Here is a 23909-nt window from a genome sequence, read left to right on the forward strand (position 1 = left end):
TGGTGTTGTACATTCAGGTGGAGATGGAGCTCCCTGCAGAGACCCAGGGGAGGAACTGTCAATGCCACTGAGACACCTTTCCTGCTTGGGAACAGTCATTCTCCAGGAACACTTTGTGATCCTCCCCTTCCACCCCATTCCTGGCAAGGAAGAGGGAGAGGAGCTGCTGTACAGTTGAATTTACTGTACATGATTGCAGTGCACATTGATGTATCTGGGCTGACATTATTCACTGCAACATGGAAGATTTCTCACATCTGCCAAAAAAAAAAAAACAGCTCAGAATTTTTAGAAGACCTGCAGACCACCCTAATTCATGTGTGTGAACAGAGCTACTTCTGTAAGTGTCTCCAGTCCTGACCCACACCAAGATCCTTTTGCAGTGTGACAGTGATGTGGCACAGCAACAACTGTGCTTTGGGCCACTGACACCTTTAATACTTTGGCATTCCTGTGTCTTGTGACCCTCTGGGGCACTAAGAATGTGACTTGAATAGTACATGCATGGCCTGAACTTGGTGTAAATCAATGCATGACATCTTTGACTTATTTTCTGGCTTTAGCAGTTTCAGTATTGCCTTAAACTTGGAATCATGGGACAAGGATTTTCTAAGATAGCATTTCTCTCCTACACTGTATCTCCAAGTGTTAACTCCTTTATTTATTTTGCTTTAACCAACTTCCAGATAACTTCTGTGAGACCTGAGCTCCAGATTCATCAAGTACTTGGACATTTCCCTAGGGACTCCAGCACATCTGAAACATGATGGATTTTTCATGTGTAATTTGGGGAATTGCTTTTCTTTTGCCTTTGCAGCACAACTTGATGTGTGAAAGCTGATGATATTTTTGCTTGTTCTTACTTTGGGTTAGCTGACAGCAAAACTGTGCCCTTTCAAAGGTTACCAGTGTGAAAGTATGTTTTAATTATTGTCTCCTGTTGCCTTCCCTCTTTACCTTAGGAACAGAAAATGAGCATTTAAAGATGTTTATATTGGAGATTATGGAATGTTAAAAGATGTCTGTTTCAGAATTACCCAGCAACATGGGCAATTCTGTTCCTCTTTGCCTTAGTTAAAAAAGAAAAATACCTAACTTTTATCTCAGTATTTCTAAATGCTCCTGGTTTGAGATCCATTGATAAACCTTTGGAGTGCTCTTAACTTGTATCTGGGTTTGGAATTGTTTTGTCTGTGCCCTCAAGTATGAGAGCTGGAGAATGTAGAGGGAAAATAATTCTCTCCTGGTACCTGAGCAGCAGCAGGCACTGGACCCCTCCATATCTTGGGCACTTGTCCAGCAGAAACTCCAAACTGTTCTTGACTTGGGTGCAGAAGCCACTGAGCAGCTGTTGGAGAAGGAACTGCTGGGTTTTGCCAGTCTGGGCTGATTCTTGCAGCTGGAACTCTGCCATCCCATCCCCACTGCACCTTTATGTGTTACATTTGCTTGAGTTTACTGAAGAGACCCATTTAAATACTTGATTCTGTTTTTATTTCAGCTCTCTAGAAAATGGGTGCTTTAACAAAAGTCACAGTAAGGAGCAGTATCTCTGTGTGTATTGGAATGTCACATTGTCATCCTGTGATTGCTGAGGAGAGACCTGGGGACAGCTCTGGCAACAGACACTGGGGGAAGCCCAGGAAGCTTTTGCTTCTTTTTTAGTTTGGCAAACCAACACCTGACAGGTGACCATGCCAGAGGCTCTGCAGCACCAGGGTGGCACATGCAGGAGTCAACTTGCACTCAAGAGGAAAACCAGGAATGAGCCACCAGGTCAACAGGTGAGATCCTGCTGCTTTCCTTGTGTGCTGCAGGGATCAGAGAGGAGGGCACTTCCAACCATGCAAATTCCTCATGGCCAAATTCAGTTTAGAAATGTTGGTGTCAATGTTTGGACATGCCCTGCTGTGGGCACTTGGCAGGGGGAATGCTCCAAGCCCTGGGCAGGAGTGATGGAAGCAACTCCCAGCCAGGGTGCTGCCCTGCACTGCTGAGCCCCTGCTGGAGCTGGCTCTGCTCTGCAGAGGGAGGGGGTGGATCTGATCCCCAGTGAGACACAGGCAGCCTGTGCTCTCCTGCCCCAGTGTTTGTGCACTTTGGATGATGAGCTCCAGCTGCTGCCTCGGAGTCCACAGCTGTGTAGGAACAGTGCCTGGGTGAGCAGTCCTTAAGACACTGACAAAATACAACATTAGTTCTGCCTGGAGCTTGGCATCAACTGCAAACAGTTAAGTTTCCTTGCTACCAGTTAAATTCTTCCTTGCTGTCCATAAAATCTTTTTGGCTTTTAAAAATAATCTGTGTACTCTTGAAGTATGATGGATATTTGGGCTCCATTTACAGTATAAATTAGGAATGCTGTGGCCCTTCTCTTTTGACTTGATTGTTTTTATACCAGAAAAGTGTTTTAAGTCCTGACTGGCTTGTTTTCAGCAATCAAGTGAGGGTTTGGTATCTGGAAACATAATGAAAGTGGAATTGCTGAGTTTCCTATGGAAATAACATGAATCCCAAGTTACCCCTTTCCATCTACTCACTGCAGTTCTGGCTCAAACAAGCTTTGGTTGAGTGTCAGGCATTTTTGAGAGAAACTAAAATAACTCAATTATGAGGTCAATTATTCCTGATGGTGGTGGTGCTCTGGGTGAGTCATGCAAGGCCTGATTCTTCCATCAGTCTGTAGAATAGTCCCTTCTGAGCTATTAAGTGTTCTGGAGTATCAAATTCTGCTATCCGGCCATTTTCCAAGACTAAAATCCTGTGAACAATAAAAGAAATATAAATTTGGGATTACACCAGCACCTATAATAAACTTAATTTCTACTTAGTTTTAAATTAAGTTTCAGTACTTGCTGGTCATTCAGCCAAGCTTTCCAACAGCTTTTCAGCTGGGAAACAGTGCTGGGATAGAAAGGGTTTCTGATGAGTGACTGTTCAAGCACTGAGTTTGGCAGGAGGGGTTTTTGAGCTGAGGCTGGAGTGAGATTTGTGAAGGGGTATTTTGGGTGTTTTAGTTTCACAACTCTCAGGTGATGCAAGGAGCTGTAGTTATGGCTTTGCTGTCTCTGGGGGGGAGAGGCTGTGACACAGCAGGAAAGGCACCATGTGGGAGTAAAGGATCTCTGATTAACCTGCTGGTTGAACAGAGATCCTCCAAACTCCAAAGCAAAGCTTGGAGGTTTAAACACAGGGAGGACAGAAATGGAGTTGCTGTTCAGCACTACGGTGGGGTGTCAGTCACAGCAGCTGCCCAAGTGCTCCCCTGCTCACAGGTGTCCTTACCTGTCACAGTCCAGGACGGTGTTCACCCGGTGAGCGACTGTCAGCACAGTGCTGTCCCTGAACTGAGTCCTCAGCATGGACTGAATCTGGGCATCAGTCTCTAAATCCACTGCTGCTGTGGCCTCATCCAGAACAAGGATTTTGGCTTTCTGCAGGAGTGCTCTGGCCAGGCAAAGCAGCTGTTTCTGACCAGTGCTGCAAGTAGAAAGAGGGATGGTAAACTGAGGCCAGTAGTCACTTTTCCTTGGGGTCCGAACAGATGACTCATTTGAAATCATTAATGAAAAGGTGATTGTTCCCTTCCTCTGAAAGAGTGATTGAGGCTGGTGGCACTGCAGGTAGGTAACAGCATGAAACAGCCTAAGGGAGGGAGGGAAAGGTATTGCTATGGCACCCAGAAGAGCTGCACTTGGAACAGATTGCAGGGTTTTAGGTACTGCACAAATGCAAACCAGCACAATGACTGAGTCTGAAAGGTCTTCCTTAGTGTCTTAGGATTTGATTTCATGCTGCTAAACAGGACAGTAATGCAGCAATTTGCAGTCTGGACATCATTAATGATTTTTTTTTTTAAGGAATTAGCCTCCTTATCCAACCAGCTCTGTTCTCCTAGCCCAGGGGCTGACACTGCCCTGCCACTGTCCTTCTGCTGATAAAGGTACCTTAGGTTTTCCCCTTGGTCAGTGCACTTATATTCCAGCTGCTCTGGCAAATCTGCAACAAAGTTCTTGAGCTGAGTCAGTTCCAAAGCTGTCCAGATGTCTGCATCAGTGTATTGGTTTAATGGGTCGAGATTCATTCTTAGGGAGCCAGAAAACAAAACTGGATCCTGAGCACAGAGACAATACAAACAGCTCCTGAAATGAATTATAAAAATGAGCTCTTGGGTTCTGCTTGCTGGGTGGGAATCTGTGGCTGATGTTATATTGAATGGCAGATGAACATGGCATAGAGGTTATTTCCAACTTGGAAATTGCTCAATGTCCCTCTTCTCACAGAATCTTTATAAACCCTTCCCAGGTATTCAAGACGCTGCTCAAATCTTTTGGAAATGAGTTTCATACCTGGGGAATGACAGTGATCTTGGTTCTGAGGTCATGCAGACCTAGGTGGGCAATGTCCTGTCCATCAACGAGGATGGCTCCTTCTGCAGCTTCCACCAATCTCAGCAAGCCCACAGCAAGGCTGGATTTCCCAGCTCCTGTTCTGCCAGTTATGCCAATCTGAAAATGCAATGGGAGGACTTTGGCTTTGATGTTGTTTTCTCACAGGTGGACAAACATGTCCTGTAGTTCCTCTCGGCCTTTTGATGTGAGACAGCTTTGCACAGATCAGATCTTTAGGGCTGTTTGTGATTCACACAGTCTGGCAATACTTTCTTTAAATGGAAGCATTTATAGCTCTCAATTGTTTTGTATGAAAAGGAATCACAAAAGCCTTTGAAAGGAAGAATAATTACAAGACTTAGCAGTTTGAACAGGGCCATGATGTGGAACTAGACTGAAAAAGTGGAATTCCCACACTAAGGTGTGCAGTGTGGGAGGTAGGCTCCTGCTTCCCTGCAGCTGCCAGGTTGCTGTAGCTGGGTGCAGGCAGGGGCTGGATGCCCTGGATCTGGTCAGAGCCCAGCACTGCTCACACTGCTAAAGGAGTGGTTTTTTACCTTCTCATGCCCATTGATGGTCACACTGACATGCCTCAGTGCTAACTCCAAACCTGGCCTGTAGCACAGGCTGTAGTTTCTAAATTCAATCCTCCCCTCAGTGGGCCAAACTTGCCCTTGAAGTTTGTCATTCAGAGTCCAGGGTGCCTGAAGAGATGGAAGAAAACAGCAGTGTTGAAGGCTGATTTAAATTACCCTATCAAGGTGTCTTCATGGACTTAAATAAAACACAGGTATCTTCATGAGCTTCCCATTCCAGTACTGCCAATCAAGTGGCAATACTGGAATGAGAAGTTCATGAAGACACCTGTGCCAACTGCCCCCCAATCTCTTCAGCTTCCAAACCAGAAAAAGGCCTCTAACTTTCATACTGCAGATGTTGTTTTTACTTTATCCAAAGATGCTTGTTGGATTTTCTTTACTGAAAATGGGGATGAATGTTTGCTTGTATGTCAGAGTTCTGAAACTGAGTGGTTCAATAAAAGAAATTTATATGCCCCTATCAACAGGACTGTGAAAGCCTCCTCTCTCAGGGCAGCATATGGAGATATAATTTTAATGATTACAGTACAAAAATTACTGCACTGGAGACTTTTAGCAGCTAAAAGGCTATCTAGGAGCCATTACTTATCAGTGAGTTCCATCTGAAGACACATAATAAATACTCCAAATATGGGCAGGAAATGTCTCATTCCATGAGTGTTAACAAATGAAGCTATTTTAATGGCAATCCAGTGCATAACTGTCTTAAGGAAATAATGATCAGAGGTTATAAAACAAGTCTAGTCAGTTGGATAAAACCCAAATGCTGCAGTTCTTTAAAGGAAACATGACTGGCCTTTTAGAAGGGGAAAATTAGGTTTTTCAGGGGGAACTGAGAAGTTACTCATGAGTTTTCAGAGATGTTCAGCCCCTTCTGGTAAGGTCAACAGTGGATTTGCTACCTCCTTAGGAGTCCTCAGGTATTCTCTCACTCTCTCCACAGAAACAGTGTTGTTCTCTACTTCTGTCCAGGAGCGAACCATCCAGTTCAGAACACCAGTTATCTGCCACAGTGGAACAGAAGCATTAGGGCAGAGAAAATGAGCCCTGGCCTGTGCTCAGGAGATACCTGGTTCTTTGTCTTAGTGTTTATTTCTAAAGAGCTCCTCATCAGCTAATTATATCAGAAATTAGATTACATCAGAAAATCTTAAAATGCTAAAGTGAAAGCCAGGTCCTGCCATAGCCCTTTCAGCATGTTTATAGAAAATGAAATGCTACTGACTTGGATGCTCAAAGATGGTGTAGCTACTTAGGCTCTTGTGCAACTAGCCTACAAGCAGGTAGGACAGGTTCTGAAGACCTTGCTTCAGCTGCCCAGGGTTTGCTTTGACTTATATTGTGAGTTCAGGTGTAGGAGGAAGAAGATGGCCCATACATGTGTTTATGAGGTTCTTTCCCTAAGGGGCCATGTGCTCCAGATTGTCTTGACAGCAGAGGATTTGGTAGGAAAAGGCATCTAAAAAGGCACAGAAATAATTCATAATAAAAGTTAAATGCAGTTGCTTGTGATAAAGGCAGGCATGGTATTATTTCCCCACTGGGTTACCTGGAGAGCATAGGAAAGGGAGAAGCCAGCAGTTCCTGGGCTGAGCTGTGTCCTGCCCATGGCTGCAAACAGGGCTGCAAACAGCACGATGCCATTGCCCAGGAACTCCAGGTTTGTAGCAAGCCACCTGCAGGAGGAGGGGAGCACAGAGCTGTTGCTGTGTGCCCTCTCCATTTTACCAAACATGATTACTTCACAGAAGACTCGTGGAGCTGCTGGGCAGATTTGTACCTGTCAGCAACAGCTCCAGGGAAGCAAATTCGCTGGTTCTCGTCCACTAGGAAATTGCTCTTTGAAACAAACCTCTGCTGGTCTTTGTGAGCACGGATCACACTGCTGCCTTGGAAGGTTTCTGAGATGTGGGAGTAGATGGGTGACCTGCTGGCAGCCTCCATGCGCCTCAGCTGGCAGGAGGTGCTGACATAGAAGTGCTGGGACAAGGGGAAAGGAAGGGAGAGTCATTAAAAGGCTTGTGCCTCTATGGAGGTACTCCAGAGGAAATCTGGGAAGGCCTCAACAAGTGCAATAGTACTCTGCTCATGTTACAAAACCTTATTTATGTGCATGCAGGACATGCCCCTAAAAGATGAGGAAGTGTTCCTACCTCTCTTATGTCCTGCCTTTATTAGGAATAATCCTAACTATTCCTAATGTTCTTAATTTGGCTGGGGCAAAGGAGCCAGGGTGCTGTGAACCCACAAAATCTCTACACTCAGTTTCTCCTGCAGCTGAGCCCTTTGTCCCATGGAGAACAGATGTACCTGCCCCTCCCTAATGCTCAGTCTTGGCTGGCAAACATGGATACATTAAAAAGTAGTGTAGGGATTCTGTAGAAAAGGAAAAATGCTTTTGTTCTTCACGTGATTCACACTAATGGATATGAGGGATATAGCCTAGGTAGGATTTGTTTCAGACATCAGAAAAGCATAAGCCTCTTTGTGAGGGCTCTGGGGTGCTTTGGAAGGCTGAGGTGATGTGGGAAAGGGACTGACTTTACTCTTGCTCAGATGCAACGTGAGATGATGAAACTGATTCTGCATGCCTTCCCTCCTAAGAAATGGAAGCAGGCTTTCTGCAGGGCCATGGCTGTGCTGCTTCAGCCTCTCCAGTGTGTGTACCTGTGAGCTCCTACCTGGAATGCTGCATAAAGAACAGTCAAGGCTACTATGGCCATTGCTGCCCATGGTGTAGCCACCACAATCACCAGGTATATCTCCAGTAAGTTGAACAAGAATCCCAGCACAGACTTGAGCTTGTCAGGGATGACAGAATCAACAGCATCCATGTCTCTGGAGAAGCGGTTCAGCAGGTGTCCAATGGGTGTTTGCTCAAAGAAGAGCATTGGGGATCTCAGCACATTGCTCAGCAGCTGCAGGAAGAGCTGGTGGGAGGCTAACACGCCCCCCAGCAGCACTGCTGCTGTGCAGGCAAACCTGCCAAGGGCTGTAAGAGAAATGAAACTATTATTACTGGGTCTGAACAAACCCACCTTGGGCTTCTCCTTAGCAAGATGGTGATTTCCAGTTACTCCTGTAACTCAGGAAGGTGCAATAGGCATTAAACCTCTCTTTAGCAGGAATTAAACCAAGCCTTAGAGTTGCCCTTTCTGTAGGGCAGTTACAGAGTGGCAAAAGACCTTTGAAGCCAGCTTGATGGGGGGCATGGATTCAGGAACCTTAACATGCAGGACAAATTATTCATTCATCACAAAATAAGCTTGACTGGGATTACTTTAAATTGCTCAGTGATATTTTTTCTTTTTAAACAGTGACCAAAAGAAGGGTGGCTATTTAAAAAGAAAAAGATAAAGAAATGTAGAAGTCCACAATTTTGTCTGCTTTTCTACTCTTTTATGTGACACAAGCCAAGATTTCATTCAGCATGGAGAAGAGCCCTCACTTGCACTTTGATATGATTAATTTATGCTGGAAGGATGAAAATAGATGAAAAATCTTTAAGGTTGGGCCCAAAAGCCCAAGGGTATGCACTTGTTTATATTCTGAGAACACATCCTGGCTATGGGACAGGGAGCTGGGAATACAGAGAATTAGGGAAGCAACTTCAACACACCTTGAACCACTCCCAAAGCACCAAAGACTCCAAGTCTGAGCTCTGTGAGCTGCTGTGTCCCGTTGTGCACGGGGTCATCTGCCCAGAGGCTGAGCCAGTAGCCCCGGGAGAAGGCCACAGCCTGCTGGCAGGTGAAGGACAGCAGCACGTACACACACAGCACCCGGCCTGCTGCCTGCAGGTAGGCTCCATACACCCCAGCTCTGACCTGCAGAGAGAGGAGGAGAGGAGATTGTTAGCTAAAAAAAGCAGCTCTGAAGCAAGGAGTGATTTATAATGGGATTTCTCAGAGATATGTCACAGTGATTCTTGTTTTGTTTTCCTCACGGATGAATAATGAAGGCATAGTTAAAGAAATCACTAATGAATGTTTATTATCAACTGATCAATGTTATGCAATAGGCTCATGTTACTTCTGGAATACATGTAAGGCTTTATGTCAGGCAGTGGTTTTCCTGTGTGTTGGTGTCAGAGAGAACTGCCATGTTCACCCTGGGTGCTTGTGTGGAGGCCTGATGATCAGGAGAGGTGAGGAGATCCCAGTCTGCCTAGTGATGGTTCCTAAAGAAAAAGCTGCCTCTTTTGGGGTTTCTGACTTGCTCTCATTTCTTCTCAGTATGGTATGTCCTTGTCTCAGTTACAGGGCACACTGGTACAGCTCAGCCGACTGCCCTGGCTGTGGTTTAGCTGAGGCAGGGAGCTGGCCTGCCTGCCATGGGTGTGTTATCCCCATGGAATGTCCCTGCCCCTACAAGAAGGTGTTGTGCTTACCCTGCCACGCTGAGTTCTCTCTGCCTTAGTTAATCCTCCACTGGTGGCTGCAGCACTGGTGCTGTCTGGGCTCACAGGAATGGTCTCCCTTCCCACAGCAGATTTTACTGAATCACCACTTCATGAAGAAAACAAAAATCCTTTCAATTTTTGGCCACCCATCCACCCTTAAATCCATGCCTATTTTAAGGGCTGCAGTTTTCAGGCTTCTCCAGAGTGTCCCCAGCCACTGTCCATGTTTGTCACAAGGACGGCTCTGTCAAGCCACTGAGGAGAAGAAAATAGCATTCACTCTGAGACTGGCTGGGGATCAGTCTGACCTTACAGCCCCACAAGGAAGTGATCAGCAACCAAATGTACCAAGCAGCCTGTACTTGAGCTCTGTTTTGCCTTCTTATGAAACACAGAAGAAATGTCAGTCAACTTCCACATTCAAGAGCAGGTTTTTACCTATTCTTGAGTTTTGCTTGTTTGCTCTTGTTATTTATTTACAGATCAATCCCAAACCTCTATCATACTCAGTAAGAGCCTCTGTGTAGGCTTATATGGGCTTTTGGAGTAAATTCTTCAGTATCTGAGATTGCTTTAAGCTTACCTGAGGGGCTTCTGCTGAGATGGACCATTCCCAGTGGTGATAGTGCCCTTGGTGTCTCCCATAGCTGTGAAATAAATGTAATTTTTTCTAAATGCTTTATAATCCTGTTTTGTCCTATATAGCCTTTGAAAGACTGGTAATGTATGGAGGAAAGATTCATTAAAAAATTGTTTCTAAAAGTAGAAATATCAAGGTGAGGCTTGAAGAATAGCACATACACTGGGTAATAGTTTACTGCTTGATTATTGTCTACTAATATGGATTCAAGAATCAATTTTGAGGTGATGAGTCAGCTCATTTGACAGGCATATTTTTCCCCATACAAAGCAACACCTTACTGTGACTGGATCTCTGCATTAAATGTCCATAATAAAACGGATGTGATATGAAGGGAACAATCGATCGACCTAGGAAGAATGATTCCAACTCATCTGGGTTACCTGGAAAACCAGCAGGTGCCTTCTCTTCTGCAGTTACATGTGAACGAAGAAAATCTGCAAAGGCTCCATTTCTCTGTAGAAGTTCTTGGTAGGAACCAGTTTCTGAGATCATTCCATCCACCAGAAAAACAATGTTGTCCACTTGAGGCAAAATGTTAATTGTGTGAGTCACCAGCACACGAGTCTGCTTGGATAAAGAGGGAGCAGTTACAATCGTTCTGCTGTCACTACTGGTATCAGTATTTCAGGATCAAACTTAGGCCTCAAAAATTCATCAGCCTGAATGGAATTAAAGGGTATTTCCTTTTATATACATTTCTGAGCATATTTGCACAGGTAATTGGAGGAAAGGATGTAAGAAAAGTAATTTTTCCCTAGATAAACTGGCATATTCTGTATTTCTAACATAGAGTCAAGCCCTCTGAGTACACCTTATGTCTGATACATTGTTCTTAGGAAGTCACTCTGTTTCAATACAGTAATTATATTCTGATACTTGCAACTGATTTCATGGAGAGAAAGGTATTTGTAATCCTATATGTTTGTTTTAATTGGACTTTGTAATGCAAGAAATTGCCTTTTTCCTGTTTCCCTTCTATAATCTGAAACTGAATCAAGTGTTTCTAGGCAATTTATAGTATGAATCCAAAAGAGCTGCCCTAGCAATCCTTCTCATGTAACCATGTTTTGTCTTCCAGACAGCTTGACAGCAGAGGAATACCGAGGAAAAACAAAACACAACCAAGGCAAAAAGAATGGAGGAGAAGTGTTTAAGTGATGAGAACTGTAAAGGTGCCACTGAACTATTCAAAAGTAATGGGATTAGACATCATGGTGATAGAATTTGGAAGAGATCAGGCACCTCCTCTGAACTGTGCTAGAAGTAAATCTCAAAAGGAGGGAAGGATGTCAACAGAAGACCAAGAAACTGTAAACCTGCTGTGAAAGTAAGGCTGGCACTAGGCATGTGGTTTGCATGAGGATAAACAGCCCTAAATGAGATTGCCTGAAGGACTGGCAGGTGCTGTGTGGCCTGCAGGGTTCCCCAGGTCCCTGCTGCCACTGCAAAAAAGTGTTTGTGAGCCTTTGATAAACTGAGCAACCCATCCTAATGGAAACATTTTGGGGGCTCTGCTTAATTAGACACTGTGCAAGTGTTTACAGTTCAGGTTCATACACACCTTGTCTTTCAGTAAACCATTGGGTCCAAGAACACGTTCAAAAATGTGCTGCCCAACGTGGGCATCAACAGCTGCCAGGGGATCATCAAGCAGGTAAATTGCAGCCTTCTGGTACACGGCCCGAGCAAGGCTCACTCTCTGCTTCTGCCCTCCAGACAGATTGATTCCCTGGAAAATATATTGACTCTGCTTATTTCAAAGCTTATTTCCCAGCTGCTGACTTCCTTTTACACTGCTGTTTTATGACTTCCTTATTTTTAAATTAGCACACCTCCCTCCCTCCAAATAGGGCTCTTGCGGAGGCAGAGTCTCTCAACTCTTTCCTGCAGAAGAGCACCCAAGAATGACCTAGAAGTGTTGATTTTTCTCTTAAACACCTTTTATGTCTCTTCCTAGGGTGTCAGAAGGTGGGCTTAAATTAAATCATGGTCTAATTTTACAGAAATTCCTGGGCACTTGCCTCTTGTGAGTTTAGGTTTATTTGTGTTTTCATCACAGCTCCCAAAATTGTAGTTACTCAGGGGTAGATATTTTAAGCAGGACACCTAAGTTGTAGCTACTCAGGGAAAACTTGGCCAAAACATAAACCCAAGGCAGTACCTTTTCTCCTATTTCACTCTTCTGCCCTGCAGGGAAGGTTTCCAAATCAGGGTGCAGTGCACAAGCCTCTGTCACTCTATTGAACCAGGTTTCATCCATCTCTTTCCCAAACAGAATATTATCTTCCACTGAAGCATTTAGAACCCAAGCTTCCTGGGGGACATACGCTGCAGTGTCCTATAAAAGTGGAAGAATGTTAGCAAACTTTTCCATAAGCTCAACTTGACACTGTGAGAACCCATCTTTGAAGAAAAGCTCTCTCAGTTGTGGAAATCTGGAAGGATCATCAGCACTGAGAATTCTTAGAATTCTTAGAAGGCTTTGCAAAATGAGTCTGCACTGTTATTACCTTACAGGGGAGTGAACAGAGGTACAAGTACAGGATGCAATTCACCAGGATGACACTTTAGCTCATTGTCAGAGGGAGAAATAGAACTGGATGTTTGAAGTGCTGTTCCAGTTCCTATTCACAAAGTACAGGCTTATCTGAGAAGTCTGAGTTATCTTCAGATAACTAAATGTGGACTGATACAGCCTGTATTAAAATTCAGCAGTAAATGGGTTTTCCTCAGGTAAATGATGCTGTGGTTCATACCTTACAGTTCCTGAGAACAGCCTAATTAGAAGAAAATGCTGAGGGGAAAATTCACCTTCATGGTCACACAGCCCTCGGTGGCCTCCAGCTCGCCCAGCACCGCTGCCAGCAGGGAGGACTTGCCAGCACCCACCTGGCCAACCACAGCCAGCAGAGAGCCCTGGGGCACACTGAGCTCTATGCTGGGGGAAAAAGAGAATCTCTTACCACGTTTTAGATACACTTTCTGAAAGCAAATAATTGTACTTATTATCAAAATTTTGCTATTGTCGGGTATGTATCGAGTAAATCCCCTGATTGCATCCCTTCAGACACTTCCAACCAGAAAGCCTTCATCCACATCCCCATCTGAGTTTCATACCCAGATCCTCACTCTGGAGACAGGCTAGCCCAAAGCACTGGATGTGCAACACTCCTGAACATCAGAACTTTTCAAAGCTTTTATTTTCCAAAATGTCGATGTCTTTTGAAATAAGCATGTAGTGATGTCATATATAATGTCTGCATTCCATATGTTCTAATTTTTTGCCTTAAATCACTGTAATTTCATATTTGGGCAAGAAAACTGTATAAAGAAAACAGTCTCCATAAAAATAACAGCCAGAAACAGGTACCTTCCCATTTATGTGCTCCTCAACATAAAAGCAAAATTATGTTTTATCTGATTTTATAATTTTCAGAATTCAACACTGAATATGAAGCAAACTCAGAAGCCTCTGGATATTCCACCCTAGTTTCACGTAGGCCCTGAGGAATTAGTTCATCCAGCATCCACCCTGACCTACAGTATTGAGAGATGACTAAGGGTAAGTCTGTACCTTCTAAGACAAGGAGAAGTTTCTTTGCTCCAGCAAAAAGTCCCATTTCTTATGGTGATACTTCCCTGTACTAAAACATGAAGAGAGACAGACCACTTGTAAATGCAGAGATAGCTACAGAAATGTCCCAATTTATGTGATTTTATTTTTCTGTGTGTATTTATGTTACATAAAATCAACCTTTATTATGAAAAGAATGGGTGTTTTCAACAGATTAGATTTCATTGTTAGAAATAATGAGGCCAGAGAGATAAAGTGACAGTAAGGGGCAAATAATTTTCTCTTGACCATGTTAGACACCCTGAGTAGAAGCTGAATAATGGAAATTACTCCTCTTATAAGACAAAAGTGCTAACATAAAAGCTCACCACAGCCAGGAGTGTTTTTCCTTGAGCTCTCAGGATTCAGTTCTTCCAGATTCAGAAAAGCTGCTAAACGGTTTAAGGAAACTTTGGCCTGAAATGAAGCAGCACACAGAAGAAAATAAGATTTAGAGTAGAAAGGGAGCAAAAACCCAAAGTAAAGACTCAGTTTGATGATCCACTTAGAATATTGACTAGTGCCATGCTGCAGATGCTGTAGGCTTAGATGGCCAAAGGCAACTCTTCCTTATGTTACCTGCCTTTATTTCCACTTAGCTTAGCAAAACCTCCACATCCTTCCCTGTGCTTCTGGTTCAGTAAAATTGGCACTTTTCCATCCAATTCTTCCTGCAGTCTTTCCAGTGATTGCTTCTGTACATGAAAATCTGTGACAGTCATAGAGTGTTAAGAGGGAAATGAATTTCCTAATTTCTTACTGAACAGTGAATTGCTTTTCTTTCTGGCCTGAACTAGCACTGTCTCCCCTATGGAGATTTTGTTCCACCTGTTCTGATTTCTGTGATTAAAAACAGAACTGGAAGTCCCTCTGAGATCTAATGGTGCTTCTGCTGAGCTACAAAATACTTAGGAGTAATTCTTGTTGACTATTTTGTCATTATAAAGGAGACTTTCTGAAAAGCAATGCCACAATGTACCTTTAGCTTCAAGCCCTTGCACATCACTGTGTCACAGTGGCAATTAAACAGCTGATGCGCAGAGCCCTAAGAAATCCCTACCTTTACCTGTTAATGGGGGTATGTAAAAACCCCTTATGGCCAAAGGAAGGGGAACAGAGCCTGCAGTTAACCTGGACAGCAGCATTGATGGAGAAGGGCAGGAAGGAGTGGGCAGTGTTGAGGATGTTGATCAGTGTCAAGGACACAAAGGCCTTCTCAGCATCCAGCACGTGTGTGTTGTCCACCAGGGTGTAGACAGCAAACATAACAAATGTGATCTGAAAGGCAGCAAAGGACAAGCAAATCACTTGCTTCAGAATGGTTCAAGGGTGACAAAGGCCCTTCAAGACTCTGGGACCCATCTGGTTAAATCCAGGTTATCCCCTCTAGGTGCCTGTCCTGCAGGTACCATAGGCGAAGGTCTGGCATGTTGGTGACAGAACCAAGTTTGATACTGCATGTTTGTTCTGCTTTAAGGAGGTTTTGGTGCAGCAGCCATAGCAAGTCCTGTGACCTCCAGGCAGAAATGATCTTTAGCTGTCCATAGGAAAAATCTGTCCAGGCAGGAGCACAAAGGAAAAGGGAAGTAACAGCAATTGTTTTACACAGGAAGGTGATCCACTCACCAGGAAAGTTGATGAATGGAAAGAAACTAGGGATGCTGAGAAGAGAATTTGAGATCTTTTTAAGGCCTGAAGTTCTTGCTTTCGGATTCCAAATAATTTCTCCATGAAGGCTTTCTCCCAGCCATACAGTTTGATTACTTTAATGTTACTGAGAATTTCATTGGTGAGTTTGGCCCTCTCATCCTTATGTTTCATCTGGATTTCCTGTAATAAATGTTTGAGTATTATAATTTAATAGGTTGAATGTTCAATGGTGCAATCATTCTGAAGAAAAATAACTTATTCCTGCCTCCAAGTCCTGAATAAATTTCCCTGCAGTTAAGCTCTATATGCTGTTTTGCTTATGACTCTTCTAGGCTGGGAAATATTTTACTTATCCTCTTCAGAGCTTTATTTTTACTGGCAGTACATAAAAACAACAGAAAAGTAGGGCAAACAGAGTAAAAAGGCAGAATATGGAAGAGCTTGCTCTAAATTTCAATAAACTTTGCAGGCTTCGAATCCTCCTATGTTAATTCAGACAGTGATGGTAAGCATGAATAACTATAAGTAATAACATAACTCAGTAAACCACTTCATTTTTATGAAGCAAAATGTACCTGAAACTGACTCCTCTTCTTGGTGATCACGAAATTCAGAGGCAAAAGAAAAAGAAATACAGCAACTGCAGTCAAGGCAGATGGCCCTAGAAGCTGCCAGGAGAGAAAAGAAAAGAGAAGGAACTTCTGGTGATGACTAGGCAAGACTGCTTTTGTTCCCTCTCTTACCTTCCCTCTTATTTGAACTTGTGCATAACATGCCTCTGGCTAAGCCTTTACTGTCATCTTGCCTTTGCCTTTCCAGGGAGTTGTGCTCCTAAGCACTGTGGATTGTTAACTCTCCAAGCCGGATAACTCCTGTCATCAGGCTGTGCTGAATTTATTCGCTCCCTTGTTAGGAGCTGGATCGGTGCTGCAGGCGATCCAGAGGCACGCTGGCAATTCAAGCCATTCCCGGCTCTTCTCATCCATCCCTGGATGCGTTCAGAAGGACATCTTGTGGCTGCCCTGAGTAAGTTACCCCAGACAACACCAGCTTTTCCTTCAAAACAAACCCAAACCCTCAACCAAGTATTTCTGCAGCATAAATAGCCCAGCATGAGATGAAATGGTGGCATTATCCTGTGCCATTATCTTGGGACAGCTCTTGGATCCCAGGGTTCATAACAATTACATATCAACACTTGTTTTTACTGGGTTAGTTACATCTCCCTAGGGATGGCTGGAGAGGGGAGTTAACACACAGAGTTACAGGTATTGTCTGCACAAATAGTTGTGAACACCAGCAAAGGAAGTGTAATTATGCTCCAACCACATTCAACTTGTCAAGGTCATGAGAAAAGGGATGATGACTTCATAACAGTCTGTACCAGGGCTACTGATTCTCACAGGCAAGAGGCACAATCCATCCTGGGTAGTAAAGGAAGGCCTCAGAGGCCTCTGGAAAGCTCCTGTGAATGACCTGTCTCTATACTGCTCATGTTTCCATTGGCCAAAACCAGGGACTAAACAATAGGGCTCTCTCTGTACTGCTGAGAAAGTACCATACATTGATTAAAAATTGATCTTTTAGATTACCATCCATTATTTATAATTCAGGTTTTGCTCTGTCCTTGCTGAACTCCCTGATACCTATGAAATTCAGAATATCCAATACTCTTTCTGAATGGCATGTAACTTTGCTTCAAGCTGTTTCACTGATCTTGTGGTAATCAGGCTTCAGGATGAAGTATGTCAAGTTGCTATTTCAGACCACTCCCCATTATGTTCTGGGACTGTGCCAAGGAGCTGGAACTGGACTTTCAGCCTACACTGGGCCACCACCTTTTGGTTGTAAAGAGAGGTGACAGGAAAATCTGAAGCAGAAGTTTATCAGTCAGCTCACAATAACCATACTCACAGACACCTAAAAGGGACTGAATGCTGAATACACAGGTGAGAAGATGAACTGAAGGATCAGACAAGGATTCTGTATCAATGAAAATACCTTTCAGAAAGAAAAGTGAATCTACCATGCTACAGAGCTAAGAAAAATATGGCAATTTCATGTAATTCAAACTATTAAGTATAATTTTGAAAACTCCTTTTTCCTTTGCTATTTAGAATAGAAAAGGATTGATAAATACTGTCATCTATTACCTGCCACAAGAAGACAAAGCAGATGATAATCCGAATTGGAGCCAGCCAGGTCCCATTAAAATAGATAATTAGATCCATTAGCTTTTGCACATCAACAGATACCAGATTAACAATTTCACCTGTGGTTGCTGTTTTCCTTGAGGCATTTGACATAACCAGGATCTAGACAGGGTAGAGAAGAAAGAAAAGGCATTATCAAACAATAGCTTTGGTCCAAAAGTCAGACAACATTCACAGAAAACAAAGAGAGTGAGAAAAACATCAAATCCCAGGTATTGAAACCATGCTGCTACCTGGGCTATGTGACTTCACTTCAAGATGAAGCATTTACTTCTTTTCCCCAGCCATGATAAGAAATACATTTTGTTTATACATGTACATACAGCATAAGAAAGTCCATGTTGATTTTTGCTCTTTCCTTTTCTTGGCTTTTCCTTCATAGGGAAGCTCTATAAAATGTACCTGCCATGTGTACTGCTCAGAGATAAATCTACATCCTAAAACTAGTTTCTAATGACATCTCCCCTGATATTGCTACAGACAATGAACATCATTACTGTTAAGGCAGGGCTAGAATAAAAGCAAAGCTAAAAAAGGAGCTGCAGGCTCACCTTCCTGTACACAAGGCCTGTCAGTGCAGTTCTCAGCCTCAGCCCCAGAACAAGGCACATGTACATGTAGCGTTGCTCAAACAGAGTCTGCAGACAGCCCAGCAGGAACATGCTGAAGGCATAGAAGTAGCCAAGCCAGCTTGGGGCTGCCTCATCTTCAATGAACTTCAGGAAAAGGCTGCAAGACAGGAGCCAAATGTTGCTGAATCCACACAGTACTGATGAAATATCAGACACACAAAAATAAACTGGCAGAAATAGCAGTGATTTTTCTGTCTTGTCTCTGGCTGACCTTTATCAGTGAATAGCAGAAGAATTGGAACATATAACATCCTGATTTTTGAAATCTAGCCACTCGTGGTTTTGAAGCAATCTCTGATCTGCTTTAGAAGCAATCCTCTCTGGGTAGACCTCATTTTCAGTGTTAAGGATGGCTCCTGATTGTCATGAATTTGTCAGAAATATGCAAAGTCGTAGCTGTAAACTAAGGGAGTCATTGACATTTCCAGAACTTCTAATCTGGACTAAGAAAGGATTTTGCCCATGAGAATATAACATAATGCAGGTTGGTGTTATACCAAAAGAACCCACAAAGCATTTCATCAACAAAGTTATTGAAGATGTGTAGGATGCGCAGCTATGTTCTTTATTAGCCAGGGAACATGGAGCCCTAAGACTACAGCAAGTGGCAAGTGATGTGATATACAGAACAATCAAATAACTCCTGTTCTAGTGATGTTGTCAAATGGCTTGGTGCATCCTGTCCTTCCCACTACTGGAACACAGCAGTGCAGACAGTGTCCACAGCTTCACACAGTGGCTTGGTGTCTTTTCCTCCTGACTTGACAGTGGGTTTAGCACAAATGACACCTGAGCTCCCTTCATCAGCAAGAGAAAATTTCAAAAGGTCATTTTTTGTATGTCTGTGGGTGCTGACATACACATATCTGAGCTCATGCACACAGCAATCTTGTTCATGTGACAGAAATACATCTTAAATGTGCACATACCTCAGTACCTTTGGGGTGGAGAACAAGAAGACATCACAGATAACTAAGCAGACAGTGCTGAGAAGGAAATAGGTTCCAAACATGCTCCAAAGCATTCTCAGTAGGGGCCCGCTCAGACTGTGCTTTGATTGTAGTAGAGCCTCTGTCTCTTCAGCTTCTGCTATACTAGTTTCAGTTTTCTGACCCTTTTTAAAAGAAGCAGACCCCATTTTCCTGAAGGAAGAAACAATGAGAAAGTTACCTACAACTGGAGAAAGCTTGGGAATTTTGTATCTTAAAAAAAAATCACTAAATATCTCACACTGGGTCTCACACCATGTCCAGTATAAAAGCTCATCAAAAACTGACCCCTCTCACAGAAAGTTAGTTCTGTGCTTCTAGGAGTGGAAGGATGTTCTCCAGCAGATTTTAACACTTAAAATCAGATTTTGCACAAAGGGACTCACACACCAGTACCTGTGAGTGTATTTTCTTAGATCATCTAGAACTGCCCAGCTGAGCCAATGATGTGCTCTCCAGATGAAATACTCACTGCTGGGTTCTGCTGTGACACTTCTTCCACTCTCTTTCTGCCCAGGCAACAATTTCTTCAGAGCAGTCCTGTTTCCTCACTGGCCACAAGTCATCCACCCCCAAGGCTTGCTGAGAGCCCTTCCAGAGGAGCCTGGAGGACACAGACTGCAGTCAGGGGAGCACAGCAGGATCTGTGCTGTGTGTGACTCTTTCAGAACACAGGGGCATCAAGGCAGTGCACCACAGAGAGCACACAGCACTGACACCACAGCACCACTCAGGAGTGTCCTGTCCCACAATGAACATGAATGTCCAGGAACAGCAGCTTTGCTTTGAACCCCTAGGCTATCTTCTGTCAGCACAATGGGGATTTGCAAGTCAGCACCAATTTCTAGTCCATACTGAGAGTCTTGGGTAGGGGAGTGGATAGTTCAGTTTAACTTTCTCTGGGCTCCATGAAAGGCAGATGAGACCAAGACCTGGCAGGCAGAGAGGGCTGTGGTTGCTGTACAGTGATCTTTTGAGATTGATGGGATCTATTTTAAGATTGGGAGGCACTGGAGGGGTAGCTGGGAGGCAGAAGAGAATTATCTAGAAGCACAAATTTGTGTTTTCAATTATTTGGAGAAAAGTAAATTAAATTTTTAGAATTTGATCTTGTAAGAATACCTCACAAGAGAAAAAAATTTAAGAAATAATTTAAATCCTCACTCCATAAGCTAACTCAGGGGCTGAGATATTTCTTACTGGCTGCCATCTACACCCTCTCTGATCTCTGATGCTGCTGCTTTTTTCTGCTATTGTCGCAAAAGCACATCTTCTGTTTTCTTACCCAGAGAACCACCAGTATGTGATTTTGGAAAGAAAAGAGCTGCTGGCTTCTGGGCACTGATTCTGATGGGAGAGAAAACACGTGTGATATTTATATATAGAAAAGGGCATGTGTCAGATGAATATAGTTCCCTTCTGTGCTTCCCCAGGAAAAGCAAGCAGAGTTATCCCCCTCCCCATTCACTGAACCAGAGTAAGTGTATTGTGGAGGCTCAATGGGATTGGAAGATTTTTAGGAATTTGACTTTGCATAATGTCTCAGATGGAAGAACAAAGAATATAATTCTTCATACCCAAAGACATTTATTTTCTTAAGCACAGAGCTTTTCCATACCCAATATCACCAACAGAGTACTGCAGCACAGGAGAGCAGCACTAGGAGAAGCAATAGAAGCCCTATCCACTGGTTCCAGTGACAAGAAACATGAGTATGGATAGGCTTTTAGTTTTGAAAAGTTTACATAGAGAGACAGAGCACTGTTATCCCAAATTCTGCCAGTTACCTTTTAAAACTGACAGCTTTTTTACAGAATGATGCATTTTACATCACCCAGACACCCATGTGCCTGTGTACCCCCACATATTTAAAATCCTGTTTCAGCAATGAAGCAAAGCACTTTGCTGAAAGTGCCAAAGGAAAAGCTGCCTTATACTTACAGGATTGTTGTCAGCTTTAGAGAAGAAGGGAGGGTGATCAACTAAGCAGAATAACACAAGTTCTCCTAGCACCAGGCCAGCATAAAGGTAAGTTGTAACATGGTGGAAATGGTCTTCCAGGAAGCCCTGAGGAACAGAACACTGGTGAAAATGAGGTAAGAACCTTTATGTTTAACCAGCAGAGAAAGAGCTTCTCATGTTCTACCTATGCAAATAAACATCCACCACAAATATGAACATTTTTCTCAGCACATATTTCAAAAGAAAAATTTGATTCTCCCCCTTGCAGTCAATGAGACAAAATCAGTCCTGTTGTTTAGAGACTTTGTAGTCTGCACATTAAAGGTATGTGATCTCACTTACTCTTTCCAGGGCATGCTGAATTTTGGAACTAAACATCACAAGTGCAGCCACAAATGAGAGCAGCCAGTAAATCAATAGGACCCCTGAAGACTGGATGCCCATCATTCTTTCTGCTTGGGTAAGGAACAAGGCAAGGACCTGTGAGGAAGTACAAATTTGTGCAAATAAATACCTGGTAATGGAATGCCAAACATTGTTATCAAATTAATGAATACAATAGACAAAAATCAGCTAGCTTCTTGCCCAAACATTTCAAGATGTTCAGAGCTGCAGTATTGTTCCTAAGAAGCTAACACTGAAAAGATTTGTGAGCAATTTTGCATTTAAGAATGTCTACAGAGAAGGCAAATAATAAAATTACAATTGGGCCAACAGGCTGGAAGGGCTGAGGCTATGAGGATGCAATGACAGAAGGGGAGACAGGCACTGATTTATTGATCAGAAATCACATTTCATTCTAACCCATATTCACTCACATTCTGTGGTTATGAGAAATGAAATCTTGTCTCATTGTTGTGAGACCTCTTTCCAAACCCTACTGAAACCTCAGCTCCTGCCAGGTGTGCTCTGCCCAGGGTCTGCCCCAACTCCAATCCCCTGGTGTGCCACAGGGCAGAGAGGCACAAAGGGCATCCCCAGCCTTCTACTCCCCATCAGCCAAATTTGTGCTCAGAGACAGCAAGAAACGTGGGAAACAGAAGCTCTGTCCCAGAAGGGCTAAGCTTGGTCATCTGCAGACAAACAAGGGAGGAATTACCATTGTGATTCCCACCACAGCATGGCTAATGAAGAGTGCTGGGGTCCGTGGGATTCCTTGGCTTTTCTCCCACACCATGAAGAAGACATTAGAAAAACACAATATTACCAGGATGAATCCAAGGACCTGGGGCAGAGACAGAAAACACACTGGAATGAACTGAAATGCTGGGACAATCTACCAGACTGATCCAAGCTGCCTGGGCAGTAAGACTGGAGGGGTGGAAGATCAAGTCTGGGATGGAGAATGTTATGAAGTGTCAGGGAATCAAATGCAAATACAGGGGAGAAGATCTTATGACATATCTTCCTAAAACTTTCCTTGATTTATACTGACCTGAGCTGGCGAATGTCAAAAAACCCCACAGAGATGGATCATCAGGAAAGAATTATTTAGGAAAGTTAAGCTCTGCATCACAGTTGAGATAATTTAGGACCAAACCCTGTGCTTTACCCCTCACCATTTTGGCTTTGAAGATGTGGGACATCCTGATGTAGCCTTTGTTTCTGTGTCGAAGGTACCAGTAGTAGAAAGGAAAACAGATCCAAAGATAGGCACAAGGGATCCAGGCAATGATGGAGCTCTCGAAGCACCAGCTCGCTCCTGGGATGTTTGTATGCCATGTCTGGTTCCAGTCCTGAAACAGAAACAATTCAGGACTGAAGGACATGATGCAGAGCAAGGCTGGGGACAGGAATCCCATGACGGAAAGAGGAAGGAGATAATGCATCTCAAACTGTTAGGGGAGTCTATCAACCTTGGGGATGGAAACCTACGCGAGTCCAGACTGATGGACTCTCTAGAGCCCTTTTAAAGGTATCTCTGCAGTGTGTCCGGGCTGGTCTTCACTCGCAGCTCAGCACTTTTACTGTAGCTGAGCGGTCTGTTCGGCGTTCGGGCGAGCACCGTCCGGGCAGGCAAAGTCCGCTCCGCGGCCGCCCCTGGCGGAAACTCCGCTGCCCTCATGGCGGGCTGTGGGCCGCGTTCCCTCAGCGCCGCACCCCGCTCCGGCCCCGCGGGGCTGCCTGGTGCCGCGGCCTCACCCCTTCATCCCCTCAGCCCTTCAGCCTTTCACCCCTTCATCCCCTCATCCCTACCGCTCACTCACCCGGGGCGCGGCGGGGCCGTCCCGGGGCCCGCACAGCGCCGTGCCCGCACCCATGGGCGCTCCGCCCGGGACCCTCGGCCGGTCCCCGGCGGCGTTTCCTCGCCGGGCAGAGCTCCGGTCCCGGCGGGCGTGGGAGCGGCTGCTCAGAGCCCCGTCCGGCCGCGTTCGGCCCCGTCCCGCTGCGGCCAAAGTCCGGCCACGGCAGCAGCAGCAGCAGCAGCGCGCTCCGGGGAGCCGCTTACAGGAGCTCCGGAGCCCCGGGGATCGCCGCTTACAGGAGCTCTCTAAGCACAGACACAGCGGGTATTTTAGAAAGGATTGTGTTTATTCTTTCCAGAAATTCAGCACGCCAAGGGGGCAACACCAACATTTTTTAATACAGTTAGATTTACATGAACACGCCTACCTAAGACATATTCTCCTCCTACCTGATGCATATTTATATAAATGACATATAACTTTAAGCAGTACTTGAAACACAAAATTATTTTCTTTATTGAAAAGAATTTATTTTGTCGAAGTGACCTGGCACCAGCTACGCCTATAAAGCGTGCGAAGGGGTAGCTGGGGACGGATAATCCCGGTTGGAGGCATCACTGGTACGGGAC

The 23909-nt window shown here is 44.2% G+C and overlaps 1 protein-coding gene across 2 annotated transcripts; it reads right to left on the reverse strand.

Annotated features, from left to right (window-relative positions):
* Positions 1–1471: 1471 nt before the first annotated feature.
* Positions 1472–23689, reverse strand: ABCC6 (ATP binding cassette subfamily C member 6). 2 transcript variants are annotated; one of them, XM_030229943.2, is made up of 31 exons: positions 23302–23675; positions 22654–22830; positions 22194–22319; positions 21437–21574; positions 21074–21199; positions 20418–20479; positions 19605–19736; positions 19073–19285; positions 18063–18240; positions 17452–17613; positions 15874–15966; positions 15275–15478; positions 14780–14926; positions 13978–14065; positions 13610–13679; positions 12847–12973; positions 12197–12373; positions 11597–11764; positions 10416–10599; positions 9976–10039; positions 9381–9498; positions 8610–8817; positions 7672–7982; positions 6771–6970; positions 6540–6666; positions 5893–5994; positions 4949–5095; positions 4350–4508; positions 3948–4114; positions 3286–3480; positions 1472–2761 (listed from the first exon to the last, which is right to left on the reverse strand). In XM_030229943.2, the coding sequence occupies exons 1-31, from the start codon at positions 23353–23355 to the stop codon at positions 2653–2655; spliced, it is 4533 nt and encodes a 1510-aa protein (XP_030085803.1). In that variant the 5' UTR covers positions 23356–23675; the 3' UTR covers positions 1472–2652. The 2 variants fall into 2 exon arrangements, 1 of the variants encoding a protein (XP_030085803.1); XR_007778784.1 differs by lacking the exon at positions 1472–2761 and having other exon boundaries at positions 3334–3480; positions 3948–4142; positions 23302–23689.
* Positions 23690–23909: the final 220 nt, after the last annotated feature.

Source organism: Serinus canaria, chromosome 14 (genome assembly GCF_022539315.1).
Source record: "Serinus canaria isolate serCan28SL12 chromosome 14, serCan2020, whole genome shotgun sequence".
Classification (NCBI taxonomy): domain Eukaryota; kingdom Metazoa; phylum Chordata; class Aves; order Passeriformes; family Fringillidae; genus Serinus; species Serinus canaria.

What these genes read in the sequence shown, in the direction of transcription:
- ABCC6 (XM_030229943.2), bottom strand. Translation starts at nt 23,355, where the DNA reads ATGGGTGCGGGCACGGCGCTGTGCGGGCCCCGGGACGGCCCCGCCGCG. An exon ending in CCATCAATGCTGCTGTCCAG is followed by an intron (nt 14,066 to 14,779) that starts GTTAACTGCAGG and finishes GCTTCATTTCAG; the next exon opens with GCCAAAGTTTCCTTAAACCG. An exon ending in TCTCAGCAGAAGCCCCTCAG is followed by an intron (nt 9,499 to 9,975) that starts GTAAGCTTAAAG and finishes TTCTTCATGAAG; the next exon opens with TGGTGATTCAGTAAAATCTG.